Raw genomic sequence first — 27,308 nt, forward strand, 5'->3', positions numbered from 1 at the left:
CAATCTCCCTAGTCCTCCTGTCACACCTGCCCTAGAATGCCCAACCTTGGATCTGTCCAGCCATGGACCTTCATCTCTTCTAAGCCAAGACCACTGGTGCTACAACAGCAAATGTATGGTCTCCAGCCCCAGGGACCCCCAGTTGTCTTGGCAAAGCTTTTACATCTCCCTTGTCAGCTGCCTTTCCTATCCCCACTCCACTGTACTCTGCAAGCCCCACATCCCTCCCCCCAAAAGAGGACACACACCTGTGTCACAGGTCTCACTGACCCCACCTGTGATCTCTTTGCCTCTGCCCTCACGTGTGTACACCTTCCAGTGACTCTGCCCTCTCCCACACCTACCTCCCCTGTCTCAGTGGTGTCTTGTCTCTTGTTCTGAGTTCATTTTCCCTGTGAGCTGTGGCTCTCATTTCCACCCATATCCTCTGAAGACTTGGCCACCTGTCTGTTCTTCTCACCCCTGGTTCTCAACGCTGCTCCTCCGCTGGCATCTTTCCAGCACTGCCGCATGTTCAAGTCTCACTGGAGTTTGCAAAGAATAGGCATGTCTTTGTGGAGCCTGTGTGCCTCCCCTGTTCTGTCTTTCTAGCCAAGGTCCTTGAAAGAAGAGCCTGCAGTGCTGTCTCCACTCACTCTCCAGTCTCCTTAATCAGCTCCCACCACTCCCAAAACATCTCTGACAAAGATCATTCATGCCCTCTGGACAGACAAGCCTGAGAAAGTCCTAAGGCCCCTGTTATGCACCTTGGCCATTTGTCGTGGTTGACATGTCTCCTGAAATAGTTGTTTGCCTCGCCTTCTGGAACACCGATCTCACCTGCCTGGCCTCCTTCCTCTCCAATCAGACCTTCTTCACCTCCCTTGCACTCCCTTCTTCCAACCATCTGTCCAGGTGCCCTCGGTCCCATCCTTGCCTTTCCCTCCTTCTCACTGTAGGTGACTCCTTGGGCCTGCACTGTCCTATTTGGTGGCCACCAGTAACACATGCCTGATGAGCCCTTAACACGTGGCTCAGTTGAGATGGGCTGTGAATGTAAAACACACGTCCAGTTTCAGAGACTTAGAATACAAAGAGAGAGAATATAACATATCTCATGCATAATTTTTACAAGGATTACATATGGAAATAATAAATATTTTTAGACATTGCTCTAAATAAAATATGTTCTTAACGTAATTTCATCCTTTTTAACCTCTTTCAATGCAGGTACTAGAAAATTTAGAATTACGCATGTGGCTCTACAGACAGCAGTGCCTTAGACAATCACATCTACTTCTAAGGTCTCACCTGCATCACAGTAGCACCTAAAGTAATTCAGCATACTGATAAGGAGTTTGCTCCACTGTCTGGGTTTGAATCTCAGCTCTGCCACTGATGAGCTTGGTGACCTTAGGCAGGTTACTTAGAGCAATGCCGGCCGCATGGAAGGTGCTGGATAAAAGCCTTTCTTGTAGAGAAGCAGCCATGCACGGTAGTGACAGCTGGGAGCTCTAAAAGCAGACTATGGACAGACATCCTTCTCCTTTGCTCACCAGCTATATGACCTTGAAGCAATGCCACCACAACTGCCACCACCACCACCACTGACCCAGGGCCTCATTGCCACATGACCGTGGTCCCAGCATAGAGGGCTCCCAGCAGTGGCTGCCATGTGGCTGCAAGTGGTCAGCACTCATCGCTCGGTCCTCCTGCTTGGCTCCCTCAACCACAAGCATCCTCTGCATTTCCCTGCCTTTCTCTTCCATCTGCCTCAGGTCAGCGCTGCATCACTTCTGGTCTAAACTGTAGTGATCATTGCCTAAAAGTCCACCAGGCCTCTTGTCTGGCCTCTCCCATCCATTTTCCATTGTCTACTGAAGCCCAAGTCTGAAAACCCAGAACTGCTACATCCCTCCTCTGCTTAAAACCTGGCAGTGGCTCCACTTAATCCATGAACAAAGCCTCCACATCCCTCAGGATCTACCAGCCCCTCTGGGGTCCTCTCTCAGCACCGGCCTCCTCATGCCCAGGGCTCCTCACACCCACCCCCTCTCCAATCCCCAAACATGCCAGACAGTTCCACACTCCTTGCTCCCCCCCCTTTTATCTTCCATGATTACCCCATACCATGTCAGCCTCATCAACACTAGACTCAGCACAAGTTCAAGAGTTTCCAGAACTTCTCCCTGTGCGTTCAGCAGATGTGACCCCTGGCTTTGTGCCTACACTGTGTCTGTGCCGAGCTCTGCCGCCCCTTTGGCAACCCTAGGTGCCATATCAGCCACACGCCTGACTCCCCTTACAGACCGTGAACATCCTAGAACTGTAATGGTGAGAATGAATTATTGAGGGTGTGCTACGTGCCAGCACAGCCTGAGGGCTGGACCCGGGTTAGCTTACTCCTCTTACCTAGATTGCATCTGAGCTGGGTACTAATTTCTCCTTTACAGTTGAGGGAGCTGGGAGACAGAGGTAGAGTAACCCCCTTTGGCACTTGGTGGGCCAGAGTTCAAAGCCAGGGGTTAAGTCCACACTCTTAACCCCAGTGTACTTTTTTAATTAACGTAATAGCGACACATTAACATTATGTAAGTTTAAGGTGTACAACATGCCAATTTGATACTTTCATGTCTTGCAATGTGATTACCACCATAGCATAGCTAAAACCTCTATCACATAATTATCCCATCACATGATTATCATTTCTTTTTCGTGGTAAGAACATTTACCATCTACTCCCTTAGCAATTTGAAATATGTAATACAGTACCGTTGGCTATAATTACTCTGCTGTGCCCTGGCTCTCCAGAACTTCGTCATCATCTAGTTGCACACTGATACCCTCTCACAACATCTCCCCAACTCTCCCGCCCACCCCCGCCCTGTAACTACCATTCTACAATGTTTCTATAAGCTTCGCTCTGTCAGATTCTACATACAAATGATCATATTGTATTAGTCTTTCTCTGCCTGACTTGTCTCACTTAGCATAATGCCCTCTATGTTGTCACAAATGGCAGGATGTCCTTCCTTCTCATGGCTCAATTTTATGAGCACACACACACACACACACACACACACACACACACACACAATTTTCTTTATCCATTCATACACTGACAGACACTTAGGATGTTTCCATATCTTGGCTGTTGTGGATAATTCTGCCCTCGATTCACTTTTATAATCTGAGCTTGCATGATTAATCGGGGGGGGGGGTGTTGTTTTTCTGAGGACTGCACCCACGGCATGTGGAGGTTCCCAGAGTAGGGGTCCAGTTGGAGCTGTAGCTGCCGGCCTACACCACAGCCACAGCAACGTGGGATCTGAGCCACGTCTGCAACCTACACTACAGTTCGTGGCAACACTGGGTCCTTAACCCACTGAACAAGGCCAGGGATCGAACCTGTGTCCTCATGGATGCTAGTCAAGTTCATTTACCTGCTGAGCCACGGCAGAAACTCCTTGCATGGTTAATTTTGAAGCCAGGAGTTCAGAGAGGGAAGGTTACTTGCCCAAGGTCACCCAGTGAGGTCCCATCCCAGCTGGAACTGGAGTCTCTGTCCAGGCCTCCTGGCTCTCAGTGTTCTTTTTCTTGTTTTGGCTTGGTCATGTGCCCTTGCCATGAAAGCCCAGGCCAATGGCCCTGACCGGAAGGAGGGACCTTGGGCAGCTCACAGACATGGCCCGAAGCAGTGAAATGTCTGCAGAGAGGCTGAAATAATAAGCCTGGCTGAGGGAGCATCTGCTTTGTTTGCTTGGCTTGGTGTGTTTTCATTACAAACAATCTGGAATCTGATCCCGCCTGGGAGGCTCTGAGGCTCCCTTTATTCTCCTGTTGGGCAGAAGAGAGAGTGGGGTGGAGCAGCTTAGCTAAGAAGTGCTGACAGGGAGGCAGAACCATCAAGCCCAGGGTCAGGGCACTCCCCACGAAAGGCCAGACAGAGCGGGGTGCTAGTCTGGGACCTGGGGGAGACAGGCTTGCTGTCAGAGCCCATCACTGGGTGGGGGAGGCTCATTTCACAGTGAGTCACACCCCTCCCAGCCAACCAAGATGGTGCCTTGCCTGAAGGTCACGTTCTCAGACCTCAGGAAGGAGATCTACTAAGGACAGCTTCGGGCAAGGAAAAAGCAGAACTTAATGAGCTCTGCAAGGAGCCTGCTGCCCTCTCTTCCACCCACAAAGCAGGGAGTCATGCAAAGAAGGTAGGAACGTGCAGAAGAGAGGTCCATTTGGGTTAAGGGAAGATTCCAGCAACTTTTATAATAAAACCAGTAATAATGACTCTACTTGCTGTTCATTGTGGAAGTTCTCTTATGAGGAACCACTGAATAAATGCCTTTTGGAAAGAAACATTAAGAGACAAAAAGGTTGTCTCTTCAACACAACCGGGGCAGTTCTCTTTGTCAGATAATGGAATCATTGAGTCTGGGATTGAAAGAAGCATTAAAGGTCATCGACGGGCCTCATGCTTGACTTTGCTCCTGCAAAACACCCTTTTCCAACCAGTCAGCCATGTTGCAGGCTCTGTGGAGGGTGTTGGGGGGCAGTGAGCATAAAGAATTTGAAAAAGCAAATGTGTGAGTACAAATAAAGATGTGAAAGAATGTGGCTTAGCTGTGCAGGGACGTGGGCTCCTCAGCGCCAAAGCCCAGAAGTAGACAGACTTGCCCATCAAACACAGACATTGCCGGGCTGCCTCAGGCTTCCCCGCGTTGGGCCTGACCCCAAAAACTCACAGCCTGGGAAACAGAGTGGACTACATGCTATTTGGGGGAAAGACAGCTCCCTAAGAGAAAGGAGAGGAGAATGGCTGGACTCCTACATTTGTCCTGTTTCTCCTTCAGACCGTCAGATGGAATCTGTCACTTCCCCAGAGGAGGAAGGAACGACAGGGACACACAGGCCAGCAGCGTTGCTCCTCCACAGAAGCTGCAGTTTTGGGGAAACAAGAGATTTCCCCTAGGAGCTCTCCCCAACCTAAAGGTATCCTGCTGCTGAAGAAGGTGACCGAGGGCCCCCAAGTCCCTTCAGAGGGAAAACTTCTGCCTCAGACAAGAACCTCGGCAGGAACACCTTCCTGTAGACCCACCCACGGGCCAGCAAATAGGTTTAGACGGCCCACAGCCAGTGAATACATCATCCCTGTATAGGAATTATTTTGGCTGCAAGTAGCAGAAAATTCCACCTCAGACTGGTTTTAAACACTGAAGCCCAGGTGTCTCAGTGAAGTCACTGAGGTCCTAGGCTCATCCAGTCTCCGCTGGCTGTCCTCAAGCTCAGCCTCATGCCTGGGCAGCTTCCTCTGTCCTACACTGGCTGCTGGTGGCATTCTGGTTAAATGCCCCATGCCTCCCTGTTCACGTTTGTCATGGAGCTGGGTGTTCCCTGGGACTGATTGGGCCAGTTATTCACACGTCCAACCCTGGGCCACTGAGAGAACAGTGCTGTGTTCTGACTGGCTTGAGATAATGAGGATCCCCTCTTGTGTAGGAAGTAGCCTCACATCCCCTGAAACCCGTGGTTGGGTAGAGGTGGGGAGATACCTAAGCAAAACTGGGGTTCTATTAGAATGGAGGAAGAGGGACCAGAGGTTGAGTAGACTCTGAGATGGGGACCTGCTACAACATGCGTGTTGAGATCTGCCCTTGGGATCACTGCCTTGGGAAGTGAGGGGAGCAGGGTTAGGCGAAGGGAGAAGCTGGACTGCAGTGCAGTTACAACAGGGACTTCAGCTGACTACATAGGGAGTTCCAGGGCCACGATGGCCCTTCGGTGCTGTCCCAAATCATGGCAGGGGGCTGGGCCATTGAATTCCTGCTCCTGTCATTGGATGTGGGCTGCCCTGGGAATGTGGTGTAAGCTGAGGCAGGCCTTCCCCCTTAGCTAAGGCCAGCTCCCTGGAGAGGAGCTCAGCTGTGAGGCCTCAGCAACCCCCACCCCAGGCAGCTGGGGGAATGGGTTCCTCTGTGCTTAAGGACACACCACAGCCACCTGGTGCAGAAGGCAGCAACCACCTTAGAGCCCTGTCTCTGCTGTAAACCCACGGCAGAGTCTGGGGTGGCCCGGCAGCCCTTCCCATGATGCCCTGCTCTGAACACCCCCAGCTTCCCCTCAGCAGCCCCAAGAAAGAGACATGAGGCACTTTCTAAACTGTACAGCATAAGAACTTCTGCCCTGGCCTCTGAGCTTCCAGAACACTTTGGCTCTAACTCTCTCCCTGTCTAATTTCAGTTAGTTGATTTGGGTCTGCTCATTTCCTCACCTGCATTCACCCCTGTGCCTAACGTGGGACCTGGCATGGGGGAGGCACAAGTGGAGCATAGAGAAGGAGTGAGTCTGTGTTTGGTGAAGCCAGGAGAGAAGACAGGAAGGGAGGAGGGGAGAGAGCAGGAGGGAAGGAGCTGGACTCACCTTAAGGACAAGAATAGGGCGGAAGAGCTGTCATGTGGCCCCTGAATGACCACCTGACACATTCTCCTGGACAGAAAAAGCTCAGAGTTCTGGGGAGCCTAAGCCCCATTTGGCTTTCCAAACAGGACAGTGTCTCAGAGAAAGCTCTGGTTCTCCACCTGCCTCCCTGGCTGTGCCTTCGTCCTCTCTGCTGCTTCCCTCTAATCTCCCCAGCCTCTCACTCAATCCTCTGACCCCTCCTCTGTCTCCTCTTCCTCCTTAGGCTGTTTCACTCTGTTCAGTGGCTTTCTTCTATACATCCCTGGCTCCTGAATTTAAATCCCCGGGTGAGCCCTCCCTTCTGAACTCTGGTTCTTGTACAGCCAGATGTCCACCAGGACCTCTGAGAAGGGACCCAACTGAGCACTTGGTTTCCCCCCAGACCTGCACTTTCCCCAGGTTTGGAACAGGGGCAAAGCAGGGGAGGGGTCCATCCTTCCCATTGCTCCACTCCAAAGCCCTCAAGTCACGTTTTACTCCTGCATTTCTCTCACATCCCACATCCTACCTGGCAGCAAATCCTTTCAGCTCTACCTTCAAGGCATTTTTAGAATCTGCTGCCCTGGTTCGAGCCACTCATATCTCTCACCTGTGTTGTTAAAGTAGCCTTCCATCTGGCTTCCTTCCCTGCTGTGTAGCCCTCACTTTAGTCTTTTCATGCAAAGGGGTCCTTTTAAACTATAAGCCAGATCATGTTATTCCCCTGCCCCAAACCCTCCCTGGCTCCCCACACCATTCAAAGTAAAAGCCAAGTCCTCCCTGTGCTCTTAGACCCCACACGACTTGTGCCCCTGCCTCACCACCCTGACCTGCAGCTCTGACCTTGGTCCATCCCACTGCATCCACACCAGCCTTCTTACTACTCATCAGACACACCCAGCAGTTCAGGGTCAGCCTCAGGCCTTGGCATTTGTCCTTCTCTGCCTGGGTTAAGCCTGTTACTCTCCCCCTCACTTTCTCTGGGTCTCAGCTCAATGCCATCTTATTAGCAAGGACTCCAACAAACTCTATGTAAAAGCACATCCCCACCCTAACCCCCAGTAAGCCAACCCCCCGGGCCTGGTTTATTTCCCTCATAACACTCATCTCTACCTAATAAGTCATATATTTGTTTACCAACTTCTCACGCAGCTCCAGCGGTATATCCCTGGTGCCTATGACTGTGCCTGGCTTATAGTAGGTGCTTGGTGTTTATCGAATAAATGGCTGGGCTTTGGACTCAGACAGACCTTGATTGGAATCTCAGCACTTCCATGTGCCAGCTCTGGGTCCTGCGGCCAACTACGTAACCTTGCTGAGCCACAGTCCTTTCTTGTGCGAAATGAGGAAATAGTAGTACTTACCACACAGGCTTGCTATGAAGGCTTTGCGAATTAATATATAGCTGTTAGACTATCCCCTGGCACATAAAAAGTACTCGTCGGGAGACGATGCCATGGTCCATCGTTATTGTTATTACCATCATCGTTATTATTTATTCACTAGATGAGTCACATGGTCCCAGCCCAGCGCCCCACCCCAGCCCCCAGTCTTGTCTCTCCAGTCAGAGGTGGAGTGGGTGATTCAAGTGGTGGCAACCAGCCTTGTGAGTCAGCCCTGAGCCTCAGCTGGGGTCCCCTGCCACAGGCTGCCTTGGCCAAGGGGCCCTTGGGTTGAGTCACTGGGGCCACAGTTCCAGCTGGGGGACACTTCAGCTGTGGAGTTTGGCTGGCAGAGTGCGCCCTCCCCAGGTCCTTCCAGAAAGAGACTGGACACCTGCCCCATCATACTCTCAGGAACTACCCTTTGCCAATTCAAGTCCATCTGTCAGTAGAGCTTGCAAAAAGCCAGACGAGGATGGGGTGGGGGGGCGAGGGAGGGGGAAGGAAAGCAAAAAAAAAGAGAGGAAAAGAAAAAAATTGCCTCATTCCTCTGCTTTCAAAGCGGAGCAGTGTCATGAACAGATGGTGGGGTTCTGAACTCACCAGGCCAGATTTGCCTCTCCATCCCTCCACTTACTTGCTGGAGGACCTTGGACAAGTCCTTTGCTTCTCTGAGCCTCATCTGTGAGATGGGGAGGATAACATCTCCCTCTCAAGGTCACTGGGAGGATCAACTGAGTGGACATACATTGTCTTCAAGTCCCACATCCTGCATGAAGCTGTCTCGGATCTGCCCTATGTGGTCTCTGGGTTTCAGTAATTTTGAAAAATTCCCAGTCTTCCCACTTCCACTTAACTCCCCATTTCCCCCACCTCCTGGAGGAAGGGGAGGGGCCAATCTAAAACATCCTTCCTTCCTTCAGTCAATAGCTCTGTATTGAGCACCTACTGCATGCCAGGTACCATGCTGGCACTGGCTATAGAAATCATGGGCTAGTGGGAGAGGCACATGGGGTATCAATAAGCAAATACACAATTATAAACTTTCCTCAGCACTAAGCAGAAAGTCAGGTTGTTAACACAGAGAAAAATAGAGTAGAGCTGTCGGAGAAACTTCTGAGGTGGTGACATGTAAGCAAAGGTGTGAGGAATGGGAATAAGCCAGCTGTGCAGGAACAAGAGGGAAGAACCTTCCAGAGAGAACAGTGTGTGCAAAAGCCCAAAGGCAGGAGGAGCTGGGGTAGTGGAGGAAGTGCCAGGAGGCCAGTGCATGTCTCAGGCTGTGCAGAGCCCCCGAGAGGAGGCTGCAAAAGGGGCCGGGCAGACGTAGGACCCACCTCCTGAGGTCCCTTGTCTCAGGGATCAGGCTTGCACTGCCTCTCCCCCCTCCCTCAGAACAGTTGCCTTGTTAATTTTTTACAGTTTTATAGCTGTTTACAGAGACAGGGCTCATGTGGTTACATCACGGCTGGAAGCTCTTAAGGTTGTTTGTGAAGATTAAATATATGTAAGCAGTGTAGTACAGTTCCTGGCACATAGTTAGTGCACAATAAGAAATAGATATCTTGGGAGTTCCTATCATGGCTTAGTGACAACAAACCCAACTAGTATCCATGAGGACTCAGGTTCAATCCCCTGGTCAGGGATCTAGCATTGCCGTGAGCTGTGGTGTAGGTCACGTATGTGGCTCAGCCCCATGTCTCTGTGGCTGTGGCTACAGCTCCTATTTGACCACTAGCCTGGGAACCTGCATATGATGTGGGTGCTGCCATTGAAAGCAAAAAGAAAAAGAAAGAAATAGATATCTTGAAAGAATACATGTGAAAATATATGTAGAAAGCCCCATGCCAACATCCACGGCAAACTGTTACTTTTTGATTTTAAAAAAGACTTTGGGATTTAAATTCACCTCCTCTTCATCATCACAACAAAGAAAATTAGACTGGAATTCATCACCTAACCTGGGGAACCTTCCCGGGAACCAACCCCAGGGTGCATCAGGGTCCCTATGCTGCAAGCCTGACCTCCTGCACTGGCCTCTATTGCAATCATCCGTCCATGTGTCTCTCTCTCCCATGGACTATGAACTCCTCAGTGGCTGGAATTATGCCTTGACTCTCTGTTCAATACAGCATTTAGACAACATTTTAATTTATTTCAGATATGTTTAAGGACTAGTCCAAATCATCTTCTTACTCTCACTGATAACCCACATTTGAGCTAAGAGCATGGTCCTGATGAATCAATCTCAAATAGAATTTATATCATTTTAAAAAGCACAATGTGCCTATAATTTCCCTAAAGTAGGGACTGGTTTAAAGTACAGACAGGCTTCTTGAATATCCCACCCCCATGGGTTTCTCAGACCCACGTTTCACATGAGGAGCGGACTGGCTCTTCGCCAGGGATGTTGCACCAGAGGCTTGTATTATTCACTGCTGGGGGAGGATGTCAAAAGTAATAACATTAAGCCCACGATTCCCAGACCCTGCACCCAATGCCCTAGGGCAGCAGAGTATATTTTAATTTTTCTAAGGGAAACTCGGTAGTTCTCGGCATCGGTTAGACACCATGCAAATTACTAGCCGAGGTGGTTCACAGTTTCAACATTAGATCACAGCATGTTCCTTTCAGTGACGTCACATATTTGCAAAAGTGGGATTTTGATGATGGTTGTGCTAAAAGGCAATTACTATATGAAAATCAGCGTGAAACAGGAAACGCGGCCGAAGTTTCCACTATGATTCTTAGGTTTGGGAATTTGTACACATCCCACTTGTAAGTAATTGTAGTTATTTAAGAATGAAATAAAAATATGTTAATTGTGTATTTCAGTTACTAAGTTATTAGGACATAAATATTTATTAAGCTATTTAGTGCTAACTCCTTAACAAGTACCACTTGGTACTTGTTTTGGCCTTAGAATGCTGTGAAATCGCTCCTGAGACGGGCACCGTCAATTAAGAAAGCTTGGGAACTCCTGCATTAGGTTATCTGCAGCTCCCATTTACCTCTTTTAAGCTTTTGATGCCAAGCTCAGGAATTAATTCTGAGCTAAACTCTGTGAACATGGCCTGATGGTAATGATATAAGCACAGAACCTACATATAGTCCCGCCTTCAGAATCCAGGAGCTCCAAGACTGGGAAAATTTTACTGGGAGGGGAAAAAAGAGATTAGATTGTCTCCTTCACTCCCTCTAACTAGTTTCTTAACCAGTGTGTACCACTTTGGAATGAGCTGGATGTCTGCCTTCCTTTTATAAAAACAGAAAAATAAATATCCATTTGTGTGCCAGGGTTATGGTTTTATTATCTCGAACTAGGAGTGGCCTGAAAATCCAGCCGGCTCAACCAACTAATTATTACCAGAGAGAGAGACCACAGAGCAAGTGTTCTGAAAGTACAGTTATTATTTTTGGTAGACCTCCTCCTAGCTTTTAGCTGATTCGTAAATAATCTGGTTCGGTAAATTGCCTCACGTAGTTATCTTTGAAAAAGACAAGTTTGCCTCAGCCATCATACCAGATAGAGCAAGGTCCAAACCGGGCCTTCCACAGAAACCTGACGGAGCTGTGTTTGGTTGGGATGAGCCGCTGGTCACCCTTGCCTGAAATGTTTTCTAGGCCATTGAATCGGGCAGTGGACTTTAGCTGCCCAGGTGCTTCTGTATCAGGGTTGATTCCAAACCATTTTCTTTTTCTTTTTTCTTTTTTTTTTTTCAGGATAAATATTCTTTTTTTTTTCATTTTTAAATATTAAAGTATATTTGATTTACAACATTGGGCCAATTTCTGCTGTACTGCAAAGTCACAAACATACATACATTCCCTTTCTTATGTTATCTTCCATCATGGTCTATAAAGAGCCTGGATATAGTTCCCTTTGCTATACTATAGGACCTCATTTCTTATCCATTCTAAATATAATAGTTTGCATCTACTAACCCCAAACTCCCCAGCCTTACCACTTCCACCCCTGCCCCTTGGCAACCACAAGTCTGTCAAACCATTTTCTAGGAAGGGTCTTGGCACCATTCCCCATGACCCCTCTAAGGAGAAGTGCCATTCCCCTTCCTCAAGCCTGAATCCTATTAGCCCTCAGCTTCCATAAGAAGATGTCATAGCAGTTTTCTGTTAATGTTTGTGAGTCTCTTTTCAATAGGCAGTATCAGCCTCAGGGCCATTGCCCTTCCTTTCCCTCTGCCTGGATTCTCTTCACCCAGCTCTTCCCACAACTGTCCCCTTCATTCATTCTTTCAGCAAATATTTTTTGAGTCTATAGTGAGCCGGGCACTGTGCAGAGTGTCAAGGGTATGAAAGCATATGATAACAGTTAACATTCAGTGAATGCCCGTAATGAACCACGGGTTCTTCTAAACCATTTACGTCTATCTCATTTAATGTTCAACAACCATCCAAGTCATCCACATTTGACGTGGAGTAGTTGCTTTATATTGACAAATTACCCACCATTTTGGTGATAAGGAAAGTGAGACACAGAGAGGCTAAGTAACTTCCTTGAGGTCACACAGCTAATGAGTGATAGAGCTGGGATTTGAGCTTACATTCTTCAACACTCTGTTATATTGGCTCCCTAGCAAAGCTCAAGGGGCCCTGGTCTTACTTGGCTTACATTTGAATGTGGAGAGAGAGACATAAACACATTAGTAGATAAGATATAAACATTAGCAGCCAAAGATGGTAAGAAAAAAATAATAATTCAGTAGAGACTTCCCAAAGTGGGCAAGGAATACCAGGTAGTTGGAAAAGCTTCTAAGGGGCCATCTGGGCTGACACCTGAAGAAACCAGCCATAGGAAGGTATTTAGGAAAAGTATTCCAAGCAGAGAGAATAGCAAGTACAAGGCAGTGTGGCAGGGCCAAGTTTGGCTGAAAGCAAAAGAGAGAAGACCAGGAACCAGATCATATAGGCTTTTCAACCTGGACAGCACACATGTACCTGAGGAGCTCCCTAAAATGCTGATGCCTTGGCCCACACCCAGAGACTCTGAGGAAATCAGTCTGAGGTTTGGCTTAGGCAGGAGGAATGTTAAAATGATATGATGGCAGCAGTCCAACCAGGGTGGTGATGATGGTGCCTTGGACCAGGGTGGAGCCATTGGAGATGTGGCGTCTCTCCTTCAGCCACTGCTCTCTCCACAGAGTCCACCTGCGGTCCGTGGGAAGCACTCACATCCTTAGATAGGATGCTCACCTGCAGATGGCCTGGGAAGGAGTAAGCACCAGCCACACATCAATTGTGCTGGATGTCCTGCTGAAACTCCTACCAGACGTAGCTTCTACAGAGGAGTGGTAGGCTGGCATAACTTTTTCCTAAGAAATCACCATCTCAGATTTCTAATCTCCAGCAACCCAACTTTGTTATATCAGCAGAGGTCACTCTGTCGGTTCTTGGCCATAGTGGTCTCTGTCACAGCTCATGTTGGGAGGGGGCATCTTTGTTCTTGCTTCAGCTCTAGCTGAAACAGTACCTTCATCGGAGTTGTCCAAAAAAAACAGAAGCAATAGGAAGTGTATATATAGAAAGAAAGAGATTTATTTTAAGGAATTGACTCACATGATTAATTTGCCCTTCTAAAGTACAATTCAGTGGACTTTTAGTAAATTCACAAAGAGGAACCATCACCACTATACAATTCCAGGACTTTTACCATATAGCCATTATCAGTCACTCTCTATTCCTTCTTTCCCTCGGCTCCTGGCAACCATTCATCCGCTTTCTGTCTCTGTGGATCACCAGCTTATTATAAAGTAAATCCCACATATTTCAGTGTTAATTTCTTATACGTAGGACTTCTTTTTTAACGTAGCCAAATACCACCTAAAAGCTTAATAAAAATTCTCTAATATCTAATACATAGTCAGTATTCAATAGTCCTCTGTTAATTGATTTGTTTTCATTGTATCCAAATAAAGTCTTCATATTTCACATGATTAATATGACAGAAGTCTCTTTTGATCTATAAGAGTCCCTTCCTTCTGTTTTACTTTTCTCATCATTTATTTTTTGGAAGAAAAAACAAAGGTCGTTTTCCTACAGAATTTCCTGCCTTCTGAATTTGGCTCCCTGTTGTTCCCTCTAATGCCTGCCTTTTCTTTAACCTGGTGGTTGGATATAGAGACTTGATCTGATTCAGGTTCTGGAGTTTGGCAAGAATACTTCTTAGGTCATAGTGCGTGTTTCTCTTGCATATCTGTAGACATAATCATGTCTGACTGTCTCTATTTTAGGATTTAAGACTGATCTGTGGGTTCAGGTGTTGTTTGCTTGATCTACACATTAGGAAGTTCTCCATCAGTCTTTCCCAGTGTCTTGGTATTGATCACTGTTGCCTAGATCTGTTGTTGCATTAAGATTATTGTTTCAGAAAATAATACTCTAATTCCCTTACTCCTTCTGCATTTATTAGCTGAAATTCCTCTAAAAAGAACTTTTCCTCATCAATTTGGGTGATTATGCAGGAGATAGATTTGGCACTGGATGAATTATTTCATAAATAACTGTAAAAAAGAAAGTGTTCAGGGTCAGCAAAGAATCTCAGCAACGATCCAATTAAAAGATAACTTTGGTTGAGCACCTTCTAGGTACCAGGCACTATGCTAGAGAGGTCCTTTGACATTCACTATAATTCCATTTAAAAATCATAATAATCCTGCAATGTAGTTGTTATATTTAACAGGTAAGGAAACTAAAGCTCAGAGAAGTGACTTAGATAACGTCGAAGAGCTGGATCTAAAATCCAGCTTAGATAAGGTCAAAGAGCTGGCAAAATCTTGAATGACAGCTGAGAGGGAGAGTTAACAGGTCAGATGACAGAATCAATATTGAATTCCAATCAAGACTGGAAAAGATTTTTGAGATTAAAACCACTAATGTCAGAATTCAGCAGGTTAAGAATCCAGCATAGTATCCATGAAGATGTGGGGTCGATCCCTGGCCTCACTCAATGGACTAAGGATCTGGCATTACCAAAAGCTGCACCATAGCTCTGGTATTGCTGTGGCTGTGGCAGAGGCCTACAGCTGCAGCTCTGATTTGACCCCTAACCTGGGAACTTCCATATGCCACAGGTGCTGCCATAAAAAGAAAGAAAAAAAATTTTAAGCCTACTCATGTCCAAGCGTGGAGAGATATGGATTATCAGTATCTTGTGTTTAAAAAGTGATCTAGAGATATTAGCTTAGAACAAGCTCCATATGTCTCTTAGAAAAGCTAATATGTTATCTAGCTGCATTAATGGGAGCAAAATAATTAATAGGCACAAAACTCCATTCAGATAAAAATCATAAATCTTGTTCCCTATTGCATCCCCAGCTCCCAATATAGTATCTGGAAAAATAATCAGCAATTCTCTGAAAAGAAAAAAAAAATGGGCACTCAATACATATCTGTAAATACTTAGATATATTTGTTCAAATATTTAGCAAATTTACTGAGAGTCTATTGTTCCCTGTTGTTATAGGTGCTTGAAATACAGCAGTACTCATGCAGAGCTTAGGCTCTAGTGGAATAGCAGGGAAGAAAGACAGCAAACACATAAGTAGATATGTGGTGCTCTGGAGGAAAAGTAAGCAGGGTGAGGTAGGAGTGCTCGGTGGAGGAGTAACCTCACATGGTAGTCAGGGAAGGCAGCTCTGAGAAGGTGAGGCTAGAAGGGAGACCTGAGTGAAATGAGGCTGTGAGCCAGGCAAGCAAGAAACAGAAAGTGCAAAGGCGCTGAGGCAGGACTAGGGCAGATATATTCCAGATAGAGCCTGGTGACCATCTTATCCCATCTTAGCCAGTGAAACCACATAGGTTATGACAGTGACAAGGGGAGTATTTTAAGGTAGATAAGGGTCTGAAACCAGCTCGAGAGAGTGACTTAGGCACAGCTGGGTGACTCTCTTCCGGTGAATGAAAAGTAGACACAAGGCAGAGGGCCAGAACTTACTCTGCATGCTCACTAACTGGGACCATTCATTCCCTCTTAGTCCAGTATACAGTAGAACAAGCTCCCTAAGATGGAAATGAGCTGGCTTGCCCAGGAGTGAGCTCCCTGGTTTTGGAGGTGTTCAAGCAAATACCGAGGCTGTAGAAGATGATTTTCCCATCCCAGGCTGGGATTTGGAGTAGGAGGCCTCTGAGGTGAACCCCAATGAGGAGATATGGAATTGTGTCTTGACTCTTCTGCGCAGTTTCTCTCCTGTTTTCACTCTCCCTCCTCACTCACCCTGCAGACAAGCACAGGTGTATGCAGACACACTCCTAAGAGGGAGGTGAAAGTTCAAAAGCAGGAGAGGAGGAAAATGTGAGAAACTTACCTAGGATATGGTGAGGGAAAGGAGAAGGAGGAACAGGAAGGCAGGGATGAAGATGACACGGGAAGAAAGCAGGAGGAAGGAGACGCACTGAGAAGAGGTCAGGGAAAGTGGAGGGAGGGAAGCAGGTGAAAGGGAGAGATGGGGAAAGATGGGAGAAGTAAGAGGCGACAAAGGAAAACAAAGCGACAAAGAGGAGACAGAAGTTAAAATAAGAGGGAAAGGATGGGAGCACCCAGTGGATGTAGAGGGATGGGGTGAGGAGGAGGAGACTGAGGGAGGCGAGGAAGGAGGAAAGGAGAGAAGAGACAGGGAAGGGGGTGGGGAGAGGCAAGGATGTGAGTCTTCGAATCAGGGAGTCCAAGGCTGGCACAGGTTCCCCAGAGCTGCAAATGGATAATCTTGAATCACAGCTCATTTAGGGCTTCCTGCTTTCGGTTTGTCTCTGTGAACACTTGGAGGGGTTTCCAGCTAGTAAATAAAGCAGAGTGCCAAGCCTCCCTCCCTAGGCTGGCAGCCATTCCACCATCCCCAAGGCTGCACCTCCCTCTATGGCCTGAGCACTAGCCCAGAGTCCCCTCCAGCATCTACTCACCAAGCCACCTGCTCCCTTCTCCAGGGTCCCTGACTTCACCAGATCTCAAGGTTCACAATGGAAGCTGTATGCCTCTTATAAGTACCATGCTCACCCTAACCAATTGTGCAACTAAAGCTACACTGGGAAGCTGTAAACCACTGAGGGTGTGGAATCCAGCCTGAGCATTTACAGAAAAATGCACCTTATAAAACATGTTTCCCTGAAACACATTTTCTTTGCTTTTTTCCAAGCCTCCTTATTTGTCCCTGCATCCCCCTGCCCCCTCCTAAGTTACAAGCTTATCTTTATCCTTCTTAAAATCAATCCAGCAAACATGTTTGGAGTATCTGCAACATGGCGGGAGCCAGTGCTACAGCTTCCATGGGACATGGTGTCTGTCCTGAGGAAGCTCACAATCTAATGGGGAGACAGACACGGGTGGAGCCAGCGCTGGAGCCAGAGCTGGTTTTACGGGGCTCAGACATCACACAATTGGAGAATAAAGTTACTAGCCACTGTAAGAGAAACCTAGGTTGTGCTCAGTCCTGGAGGGGGCAGGAGGAGCACCCCACCCCACTAATATAGGAGAGGGGGGCTCACAAATAGAAGTTGGGATGACCACTAATTAGTTAATTTATTAAATTCCTCTGTGTACACTTTCTCTCTTTGATTTATTTTGTCTGTCCTGTGAATAAATGAAAGCATGCATGATGCATACAACAAATATTTACTTAGGGATAAAGTTCAGCTGCTGTAATAAGGCGTAAGGTGCTTAAACAAGCTAGGACTTTCTCTCACATAACAGTCTCCTTCCGTCCTGTTGTCATCCCTTCCCGGAGTCCCTTCAGATACAAGGTCTACAGTATTGCTCACTCCGGCCAGCAGGACAAGGACAGGGAGGAAGTGAAAAACATCCCCCCAACAGTTCCCTGTTAAGGCAGACCTAGAAGTTCAGACCCCACTTCTGCTCACATCCCATTGGCCGAAATGTGATCGATCACATGACCACACATGGGTGCCCAGGAGAAGGGGAAGTGTAATATTTCTTCTCTATGGTCATGCACCCCCAGATCAAGGCAATTCACAGCTCTTGAAGAAGAGAATAGATGCTGTAGACAACCAGAAATCTCTGAGACAGTCTGCAGGTATGCTGTGCTGTCTAGGAAACCAAGGAGCAGAAGTAGTTCTGGTCCTTTCCAGATCCACCCAGTGACTAAACTGAATTAGACATGCTGTCTCTGCAAGCTCTCACCTCCATTCTTTCATTTTGATAACTCTGATGCTCTCTACCGGCTCCCAGATGTTGGCTGGGAATGAAATACTATGACCACCCAAGGGGCAGCTGTTGGAAAAAAGGCAACATAGACTACAAAGAAGTTGCCAGGGGAAAAAGGGAGAGAACAGTGATGTGAAGACAAGTTTCAAAAAGTTAAGCATTGACAGAACAATGTAAATCAACTACAGTAGAAAAAAAATTTTTTTCTAACTTATACAACTCAACAGCAAAAAAAAAAAAAAAAAAAAAAAAAAAAAAAAAAAAAAAAACAACAACAATCCAGAGTTCCCGTCGTGGCGCAGTGGTTAACGAATCCGAAGAGGAACCATGAGGTTGCAGGTTCGATCCCTGGCCTTGCTCAGTGGGTTAACGATCTGGTGTTGCCGTGAGCTGTGATGTAGGTTGCAGACGGATCCCTCGTTGCTGTGGCTCTGGCGTAGGCCAGTGGCTACAGCTCCGATTCGACCCCTAGCCTGGGAACCTCCATATGCCACAGGAGCGGCCCAAGAAATGGCAAACAGACAAAAAATAAAATAAATAAATAAATAAACCAACAATCCAATTGAAAAATGGGCAAAAGACATGAATAGACATTTCTCCAAAGAAGACATACAGACGGCCAACAGGCACATAAAAAAAAAATACTCAACATCACTAATCATTAGAGAAATGCCCTAAATCAAAACTACAGTGAGGTACCACTTCACACCTCTCAGAATGGCCATCACTAACAAGTCAACAAATAGCAAATGCTGGAGAGGGTATGAAGAAAAAGGTACCCTCCCACACTGCTGGTGGGAATGTAAATTGGTACAACCACTATGGAAAACAGTATGGAGACACCTCAGAAAACTAAATATAGAACTACCATAGGACCCAGCAATCCCACTCTTGGGCATATATCTGGACAAAACTTTTCTTGAAAAAGATACATCCACCCATATGTTCATTGCAGCACTACTCACAATAGCCAAGACATGGAAACAACCTAAATGTCCATTGACAGATGAATGGATTAAGAAGATGTGGTACGTATACACAATGGAATACTAGTCAGCCATAAAAAGAAGAAAATAATGTCATTTGGAGCAACCTGGATGGAACTAGAGACTCTCATACTAAGTGAAGTAATTCAGAAAGAGAAATACAAACACCATATGATATCACTTATATCTGGAATCTAATATATGGCACAAATGAACCTTTCCACGGAAAAGAAACTCATGGACTTGGAGAACAGACTTGTGGTTGCCAAAGGGGAGGGGGAGGAGGAGGGAGTGGGATGAACTGGGAATCTGTGGTTAATTGATCCAAACTATTGCATTTAGAGTGGATAAGCAATGGAATCCTGCTGTATAGCACAGGGAAAACTATATCTAGTCACTTGTGATGGAACAGAATGGAGGATAATGTGAGAAAAAAATATATATGTGTGTGTGTTTATGTGACTGAGTCACTTTGCTGTACAGTAGAAAGTGACAGAACAGTGTAAACCAACTATAATGGAAAAAAATAAAATCATTAATAAAATTTTTTTAATTTAAAAAAAATTAAAAAAAAAAGTTAAGCAACTTCATATGCCATAGAGTGCCAAAGCAGGATGAAGACTGAAGGGAACTCTACTGGACTTGCCAATGAGGAGGTCAGAGGTGACCTTTGCCAGATCACTTTCAGTAGAGTGGTAGGGAATGAAATCCAGAGAGTGTGGGCTTAAGGGTGAGTGGGAAATGAGTCATAGAGACAAAGAGAGCAGTGGTAACTGAGGTATTAAAAAGCAGGAATAATTTGAGATTAGTGGATCCATGATCATGTTGATCCAACGTATAAAGAATCAATGAAGAGCAAGAGACTAAAAATACAGGGCAGAAATATAGTTCAGCTTCTTTAACAAAGACTAAAATAACAGTGACTTAAACAAGATTAAGATTTACTTTTCTCTCATGTAAGAGTCTGAGCATACATAGTCAAGGGATTGATCTTGACTCATGGTGTTGGAAATTCAGGTTCCTTCTACTTTATTAGTCAGCCATCCTCAACATGCAGCTTCCATCACGTGGTTCAAAAAGGCTGCTCCAGCTCCCACCATCATGGACACATCCCAGCCAAGTAGAAGAAGGAAGGAGGAAAGGGAAGATTCCCTTTGTCTTAAAGTCACCACCCAGAGGTCGCTCGTATCATGTCTATTCACGTTTTCATTGGCCAGACTTGTAGACTTGGCCACATCTGCTTGTAAAGGAGACTGGGACAAAGTAATCTTTAGTTGAGAAACCAGATGCCCGGATAAAACTAAGGCAGTCAGAGCCTTAGAGGACCTAGAACAAAGGGTGGGTTCAGCCTCCAGTGTAAGGCACCCTGCCATGGAGGCTGGAAAGCACAGAGAGCCAAGAGGGAGGAGTTTTGCTAAGCCTCTCTCCCCATCATTGTTTATGATCTGTTGGGTGGAACAGCAGGCACACACTTGCAGATACCCTGAGATGGTGCAAAGAGCAGCTGTGTGTTATAGTTTCATTTCCAGCTCTGTGCTTAGCTGCTACATGGCCTTGGACAAGGAGAGAAATCTCTGTTTCTGCATCCATTAAATTGTCATAATAATGCCCGCCCTGCCTATCTCACAATCTAGTCCCAAAGGAACATGCTTGTTATGAAGTTGGGGCAGATCTGGCCGGGCATCATCATGGAGGCAGGGAGTGGCCAGGGCACTGCAGAGCTGAAGGGCAAGCAAGAAAGGGCTCAGAGAGGCTGTAAGGACAGGACCACCTCCAACAAGGCTGCTCAGCACCCACCCAGCCCCCAGGGGGTCTGGCCTCTTCCCCCTGCTGGCCTAGCTTCAGAACCCCTCTGCTGTCCTAGTGAGGATGACAGAGGAGGGGGCACCCACCCAGCTATCCACAGGCACTGGGAGTCAGCCTCTGTTATGTCTTGAGATTACTGTCATGGAGCCTTGGCCTTGTCCCCTGCTCCTGGCCTTGGAAGCTCTCCTGAGACCGCTCTCTGACCCTGGGGCACCGCCCCATGTTCCTGGCCTCAGCCCAGTAAACAGTATGAGTGAGTTTCTCCCCAAGGGCTTTGGCCTAGCAGAGCTAGTCATGTCCAGGATGCACACTCACACACACACACATGCACATGCACAGCACACATGCTGCCTGCACACACAGAAACACTACCCACCACACACATCACATATGCAAACAACATGCCACACATATACACCACACACACACACACCACACACACACACACAAACACGTCTTTTACAACCCTCGTACACACCCTGCACTTGCACATATACACATGCACACTCTCTCCTTTCAAACTGACCTCTCCTTATCCCATATCACACCCCTCCAGCCAGCTCTCTACACAACTGCTTAAATGATTTTTTTCTAAAACACAAATTAGGCTACATTCTTGTTTAAATGCCTCTCCTTCAAGTGGCTTTCCAGAGCCTTCGGGCTAGTGTTCTATCCCCTACCACAGTGTAGAGGCCTTCCATGGCGTTTTCCCTGAAGACCCCCCTCACCCTCCTGCTCCCCCAATCAGTGTGAACCACTCCCCTCCACCAGTTCCTCCTGCCTCTGCTTTGTCCATTCTCCATCCTTTTCAGAGAATGCACCTGCTCTGAAGCCCACATGAGAATCACGCTCACTCTTCCAAACCCTGTTCAGAGCTCACCCTTCTATAAAGATTCCCTTAACTCCCCAAGTGGAATGTTGCCTTTCTCTTCCACAGGAAGTAGTGGAGTGACTTGTATCTTATGACTGCCTCCCCAGCCAGGCAGATGACCTTCTCAAGGTCACTATACATGCAGCCCTGGGTCTCGGCACTGGATGGGTCCTCAAACACTGGGTGGGTGGTGCTCACGCCCTCATCCTCCCACACAGATCAAAGTAGAAAACCAGCATGACTACCTGGACATCACCAGCATGGTGGCTATGGCCAAAACCTATGCCACCACCGAGGCCTTCATCGACTCCAAGTATGACATCCGCATCCAGAAAATTGGATCCAACTACAAGGCTTACATGTGAGTCCCTGGGCAAGGGCTGGGGAGCTGGGAGGAAGGGCAGGAGCAGAGTGTGGGCGGAGCAGAGATTAGAGATGCCTGTCCAGCCCTGTCACCCCTGCCCCAGGGCAGAGACCCCATAGAAACATCATTATTCTCTTTGTCTCCTTTACTGCCCTTCTTCTCTGGTCAGTGTAGCTGAAGGCTGCTGTTCCATCATGGCCTATCCCACAGTAGAAATCTGTCCACCCAAATGAGGGCAGACAGACTCTTGGCATGTTTGCAAGTGTATACAGGATGTATGTCCTACGAGACATATGTGGAAGAGAGACTTAGGGACAAATCAAGGAGGGCCCTGAACGCCTTGCTGAGGGTTTTGAATTTTCCTCTCTTCTCTTCTGAGCAGAGCATGATCTGACATGTATTTATAAAAAGATGGCTCTGGGGCTAATATCTGGGTTGCAAAAGGGTTTCTCTGGGACTAATAAGATCAGGTAGGAGATAACATCAGATTTCTTTGGCTGCACGCAGTAGAAACCACAGCTGACTAATTTGGTGGGGGTTTTTTTTGTTTGGTTGGTTGGTTTTTTGGAGGGAATTTATAAGAAACTTAAAAAATTAACTAACTATAAAAAAGCTCAAATTATCAATTTTAGAAATATTAGGATCCAGGGTAGCCCCAGGCATCTGGGTAGTCAGAAGTAATAGACAGTCTCCATTGGCATCCCTTTAGGAAGTGAATCTGCCCTAATCATTTTCAGGGCTTAACTCAAGATCGTGATTCCATGAAAATAGTGCTGATTAGTCTGACTGTGGTCACGTGCTTATTGGTTAGAGGATGGTAGACAGCCAGCCTGGAGAGCCCCACCAAGGTGGCCTGCAGTGTGGGCAGGGTCATTATCCAGTGGAAATAGAGGTTCCGTGACTAAAAGAAAAGGAACAAATGCCAGAAAATTGAACACACATTCTTCCCAGGGGTGGTTCAGGCAAAAGATGACGCATATTGGAGCTGTGGTTCCAAGGATGAGAGGGTAGAGCTCATGACTAGGTAGAGACCTTAGCCTTTAGAGAGATCTTATCTGCCCCAAGGCCTCTCTGTCTCACTTTGGAATGCTGTCAGTTCCACTTGAAGTGATAAGACCCCAGAGAGACGACAGCATGTGTGGAGCACTGATTGTCTGGCTCCACCTTTGAAGACTGCAACTGCTGGCTCTGGTCAAGTGGAAAGTCTAGGTGCTTCTGGTGATGCAGCTGTGCTCTAGGTCAGGGACAGCAAACCACAGCCCACAGGCCAAGTCCAGCTTCCACCTGTTTCTGTTAAATAAGGTTTATTGATCACAGCCATATCCATTTCTGTATTATCTAGGGTTGCTTTTGCACTGCCCGGATTGCCTAGACTGGGGATTGGCAAACTTTTTCTGTAAAAGGCCAGATGGTAATTTTAAGCTTTATGGGGTACACAGTCTCTATTGTAACCACTCCACTCTGCCATTGCCTGGGAAACTGGAGAAGATGCAGCCAGTTGACCTATAAGGAAATATGCCCAGAAAAGGGATGGAGTCAAGGAATACTTCTGGCCTGTCTTGCCAGTCACTCCCTTCCATCCATGAGTAAGGCCAGACCTGTCTCTGCTCTCAGATGCGCTCAGGGTGATAAGATCAGCACGCCCCCCCCCACCCCAGTTCCCCCAACCTCTCTGAGCTGGAGAACATTCCAGTGCATGGTCCAATGCATTCTTCCATCCGTCATGATATCATTTCCCTCCTCTCCTCATTGTTAGTGTTTCCACTTGACATTGACGACACCTTGTCCCAGTTTCTCTTCTTAAGGATTACCTCATTGCCGCATTCTTTATGCCGAGCCTTTCTGCCCCAAGAGTTCCAATTTGTCATTAGTTGTGGCATTTCCTGAACCCTGGGTTGGCCCATGTTCGAGCGAGGGGTTTTATGTCAGGCTTCAGTGTAGAACGCCTTCTCCACCCCTGACCATTCAGTGTCCCTTCTGACCCACTTCCTGCCCTGCACTCGGACCTTTGTGCTTGTTGCTACTGGGTGTCATTGTTTCTAAGTCCTCTCAGAAGACAGAACTAGGAAAGAAATATGTGTTTCTCAACCCATATGTGTGCACACACACATGTCTATAATTATGTTTGTATATATCCATCTATAGCTAAAGCTAACCAGCATCCCTGTGGATGTCTCGGACTTTCATCCAGTGCCACATGATTCATTTTAGCCTGTCCAGGTTGCTTGGCTCTAACTTCCCACCCCAACCAGGAAAAGCCTGGCTCCCACCATCTCCCATCCATTCACCTCTTCATTCAGTCTCAGTGTATGTGTACAGTTGTAGAACCATCAAGCTGTACCCCGTGAGAAAGAATGTAACCAACTGCAGTACAGGACCTATATACAGTTCCTTTTGTACATAGTTATACTGTCTCCACGAATGTTCAGAGTTATTTAAATCAGCAACACTCATCCCTTCCCTTTTCAACAAGGGCATTAGCATGATACATGTGTCATAAACGTAGATTATTTTGTCACCGTCTACATTCCACCCTATATTCCAGCAGCTGCATCGCATTTGGGCCACCCTACTCCTTTCCCTAAACCTGTGATGAGCTCTGCCATGGAGAGTCATGGTTATGAGCATAGCATTTCTCAGATATGGTCAGGTGGCTTCTACTATTTAGTGGGAATGATCGTAATAATAATAATGTCCACGAGTTCCCTGATGGCCTCACAGTTAAGGATTCGGCATTGTCACTGCTGAGGCTCATTGTCACTGCTGTGGCTTGGGTTCAATCCCTGCCCCAAAAACTTATGCTTGCTGTGGGCATGGCCAAAAAAGAAAAAAAAAAGAAAAAGAAAAAGTCCCTCTTATTAGGCTTTGTGAGGCTGAAATAAGCCAGTGCTTTCAGACCTATGTCTCTGACATAGAAAGCACTTACTAAATATCAGCTCTCACTGTCATTATCTTCTTGGAAGGAGACCAATCTGCCTTGTATTCCTGCTGCTTATGGCATGAGAATGCTTTCTTTCTTGTCTACACATACCAAAAATTAATAGTAGCACCCATTGTACTAAGAAATTTATGGGAATATTTCCTTTATCCACACAATGCCTTATAAGCATGATACTATAATTATTTCTATTTACTAAAGATAAAATAAAGATTCAGAGATGTTTTCCATGGTCATATAGCTAGAAAATGCTGGAACCAAGATTCAAGCTCACATCCATCTGACTCAATGGTCCATCGCATCCTTACCTTCCTTTGTCACCATACAGATCTCACTCTACCAAATCCTGCCCATCTTCCCAGGTACATCTCTGTCACTACCTTCCGGGGTCACATTAAATGACTAGTTTCTCCTTTGTTTCCTGGGATTCTTTATGTCTCATGTGCACTGCAAACCCTACCATGCCTAGGTAGGTTAGTCAACCTTTTAAAGTAGTGAGGAACCCAAGGAAGGGGTCATCTCTGCACACTCAGACCAGTCCTGTACCCAGGACAGAGGGGCCTGGTGATTTTTCACCAAATCGAATAACATTGGACTGAAGTAAACTGATGTAAAGCTTATCAACGTCACTGCAACCCTAGTCATTATGGCTCCTAATGGCCACCATCTATTCTCAGCATCTGCTGTCCTCAGATACATTTTATTTTCCCTTCTAGAAAGATGTTTTTGTAGCAGTTCCTCTCCTGGTTTACCTTTTAACCTCAACTGCATGCCTTCCCTAGGCCATAAAACAAATTACTTCACCTCTGCCACTTTGCTTAAATCCATTCAGTCTTTGCTGAATCTAGATACACATTAGAGATAGTTTTTCTGGACTTCTCTTCAGCATACACAGTCCATTACCCAGTGGGTAGTTACTGAGCATCTACCACATACCAGGAACTGACCACTGGACACTAGAGGTGAAAAGCGATGAGTCAAACATGCTCCCTGCCCTCAGGGAATATGGCACACTAAAGCAGTCATTACAAGTGAGATGCAGGAGTTCTCGTTGTGGCTCAGCAGTAACGAATCTGACTAGTATCCATGACGACAAATGAGGGTTCGATCTCTGGCCTCACTCAGTGGGTTAAGGATCTGGCATTGCCATGAGCTGTGGTGTAGGTCACAGACACTGCTCAGATCCTGAGTTGCTGTGGCTGTGGCATAGGCCAACAGCTACAGTTCCAATTCAACTCCTAGCCTGGGAACTTCCATAATCCACAGGTGCAGCCCTAAAAAGACAAAAAGAAAAAACAAGTGAGATGCGCATTATTAAACATTAGTATATGGTGTATTGTAGGGGGTTCTATTCTTATTGGAGAAGGTGTGCTGTCAAAAGTCACATTTCAGATGGAACGTGAAGGATGAGTAGGACTGAGGGAGGCAGAGGTGGAGATGAAGACTGGGTCGGGCAAAAGGAAGGAGATGTGTGGAGGCCTAAACACAGGAAAGAGCCATGGGCATGGTCCGAGAGAGGTCAGTTGTTGCTGGTGCAGAAAAGGCAAGGGAACCAAGACATAATAAGACAGGCAGAGGCCAGGCCCTCCTGCTCTTCACCATGGAAGAGTAATCCCTTCTGTCCATGGGTCCTACATTTTAGGGCTCGTAAAGAAAATTTCAGAGTCACCAGGGGCTATACTGCCCTAATCCTTCTGAAAAACAGAAGACCCAAGTTTGGAGGATTTAATCTGATGGTGTAGGCATTTTTTAAATTTAACTTTTAGATTTCAAAAGGTGGCTTAGAAAAAGATACATAAGATACAAGTAAAATAATCAACATAAAGGTAAATAAAAACAAAAAAATATAAATCTAAGACAGGATGTGTACCTAAGAATTCACATCATCATGTAAGCCAGGTTTTTGAATCAGAGCCTCCTAACAACCAGTGCAAAAGGGAAAGCAAATCAATGAAAAGCATCCCTAATGATTTCACTGTGTTATTTGTCCTGCTGTAGGAGAACCTCCATCTCTGGAAACTGGAAAGCCAACACAGGTTCTGCCATGCTGGAGCAGGTGGCCATGACCGAGAGGTAAGAGGCAGAGGAGGTGTTTAGGAAGAGGCACCAGCATCGTGGGAGGTGGATGGGGATACAACAAGGATCCTGTAGGAATGCCGTCTCACGCTTTGACTGGGGTCTCACCACCCGAAGAGCACTTTCCTAGGCACGATCCCCTTTACTGCCCATAATAGCCTGCAGGGCAAGTTTTATAATAACCCCATTTTACAGATGAGGAAGAAAGTCTAGAGAGGAACAGTGACTTGTCCGGGGTGACAGAGCCCACCAATGACAGAGCTGAGAATAGAACACTGATCTCTTGACTCTAAGTCC

The 27,308-nt window shown here is 46.6% G+C and overlaps 1 protein-coding gene across 11 annotated transcripts in view; it reads left to right on the forward strand.

Annotated features, from left to right (window-relative positions):
* The window catches only part of SYN3 (synapsin III), a 483,026-nt gene that overhangs the window by 426,325 nt on the left and 29,393 nt on the right, over positions 1 to 27,308 (forward strand). For all 11 annotated transcript variants that reach the window (XR_014803099.1, XR_014803100.1, XM_021091550.2 and 8 more), the window contains 2 exons: positions 21,852 to 21,994; positions 26,934 to 27,008. Coding sequence is in view for 9 of the 11 variants with exons in the window: in XM_021091550.2 (XP_020947209.1) it covers positions 21,852 to 21,994; positions 26,934 to 27,008 (218 nt within the window). In the remaining 2 variants the exon portion in view is untranslated. The remainder of the gene's footprint in view (positions 1 to 21,851; positions 21,995 to 26,933; positions 27,009 to 27,308) is intronic.

Source organism: Sus scrofa, chromosome 5 (assembly GCF_054392235.1).
Source record: "Sus scrofa isolate SSC_HxYL_T2T_F1_AM1 chromosome 5, Sscrofa_HxYL_maternal_Yorkshire_Landrace_v2.0, whole genome shotgun sequence".
Classification (NCBI taxonomy): Eukaryota; Metazoa; Chordata; class Mammalia; order Artiodactyla; family Suidae; genus Sus; species Sus scrofa.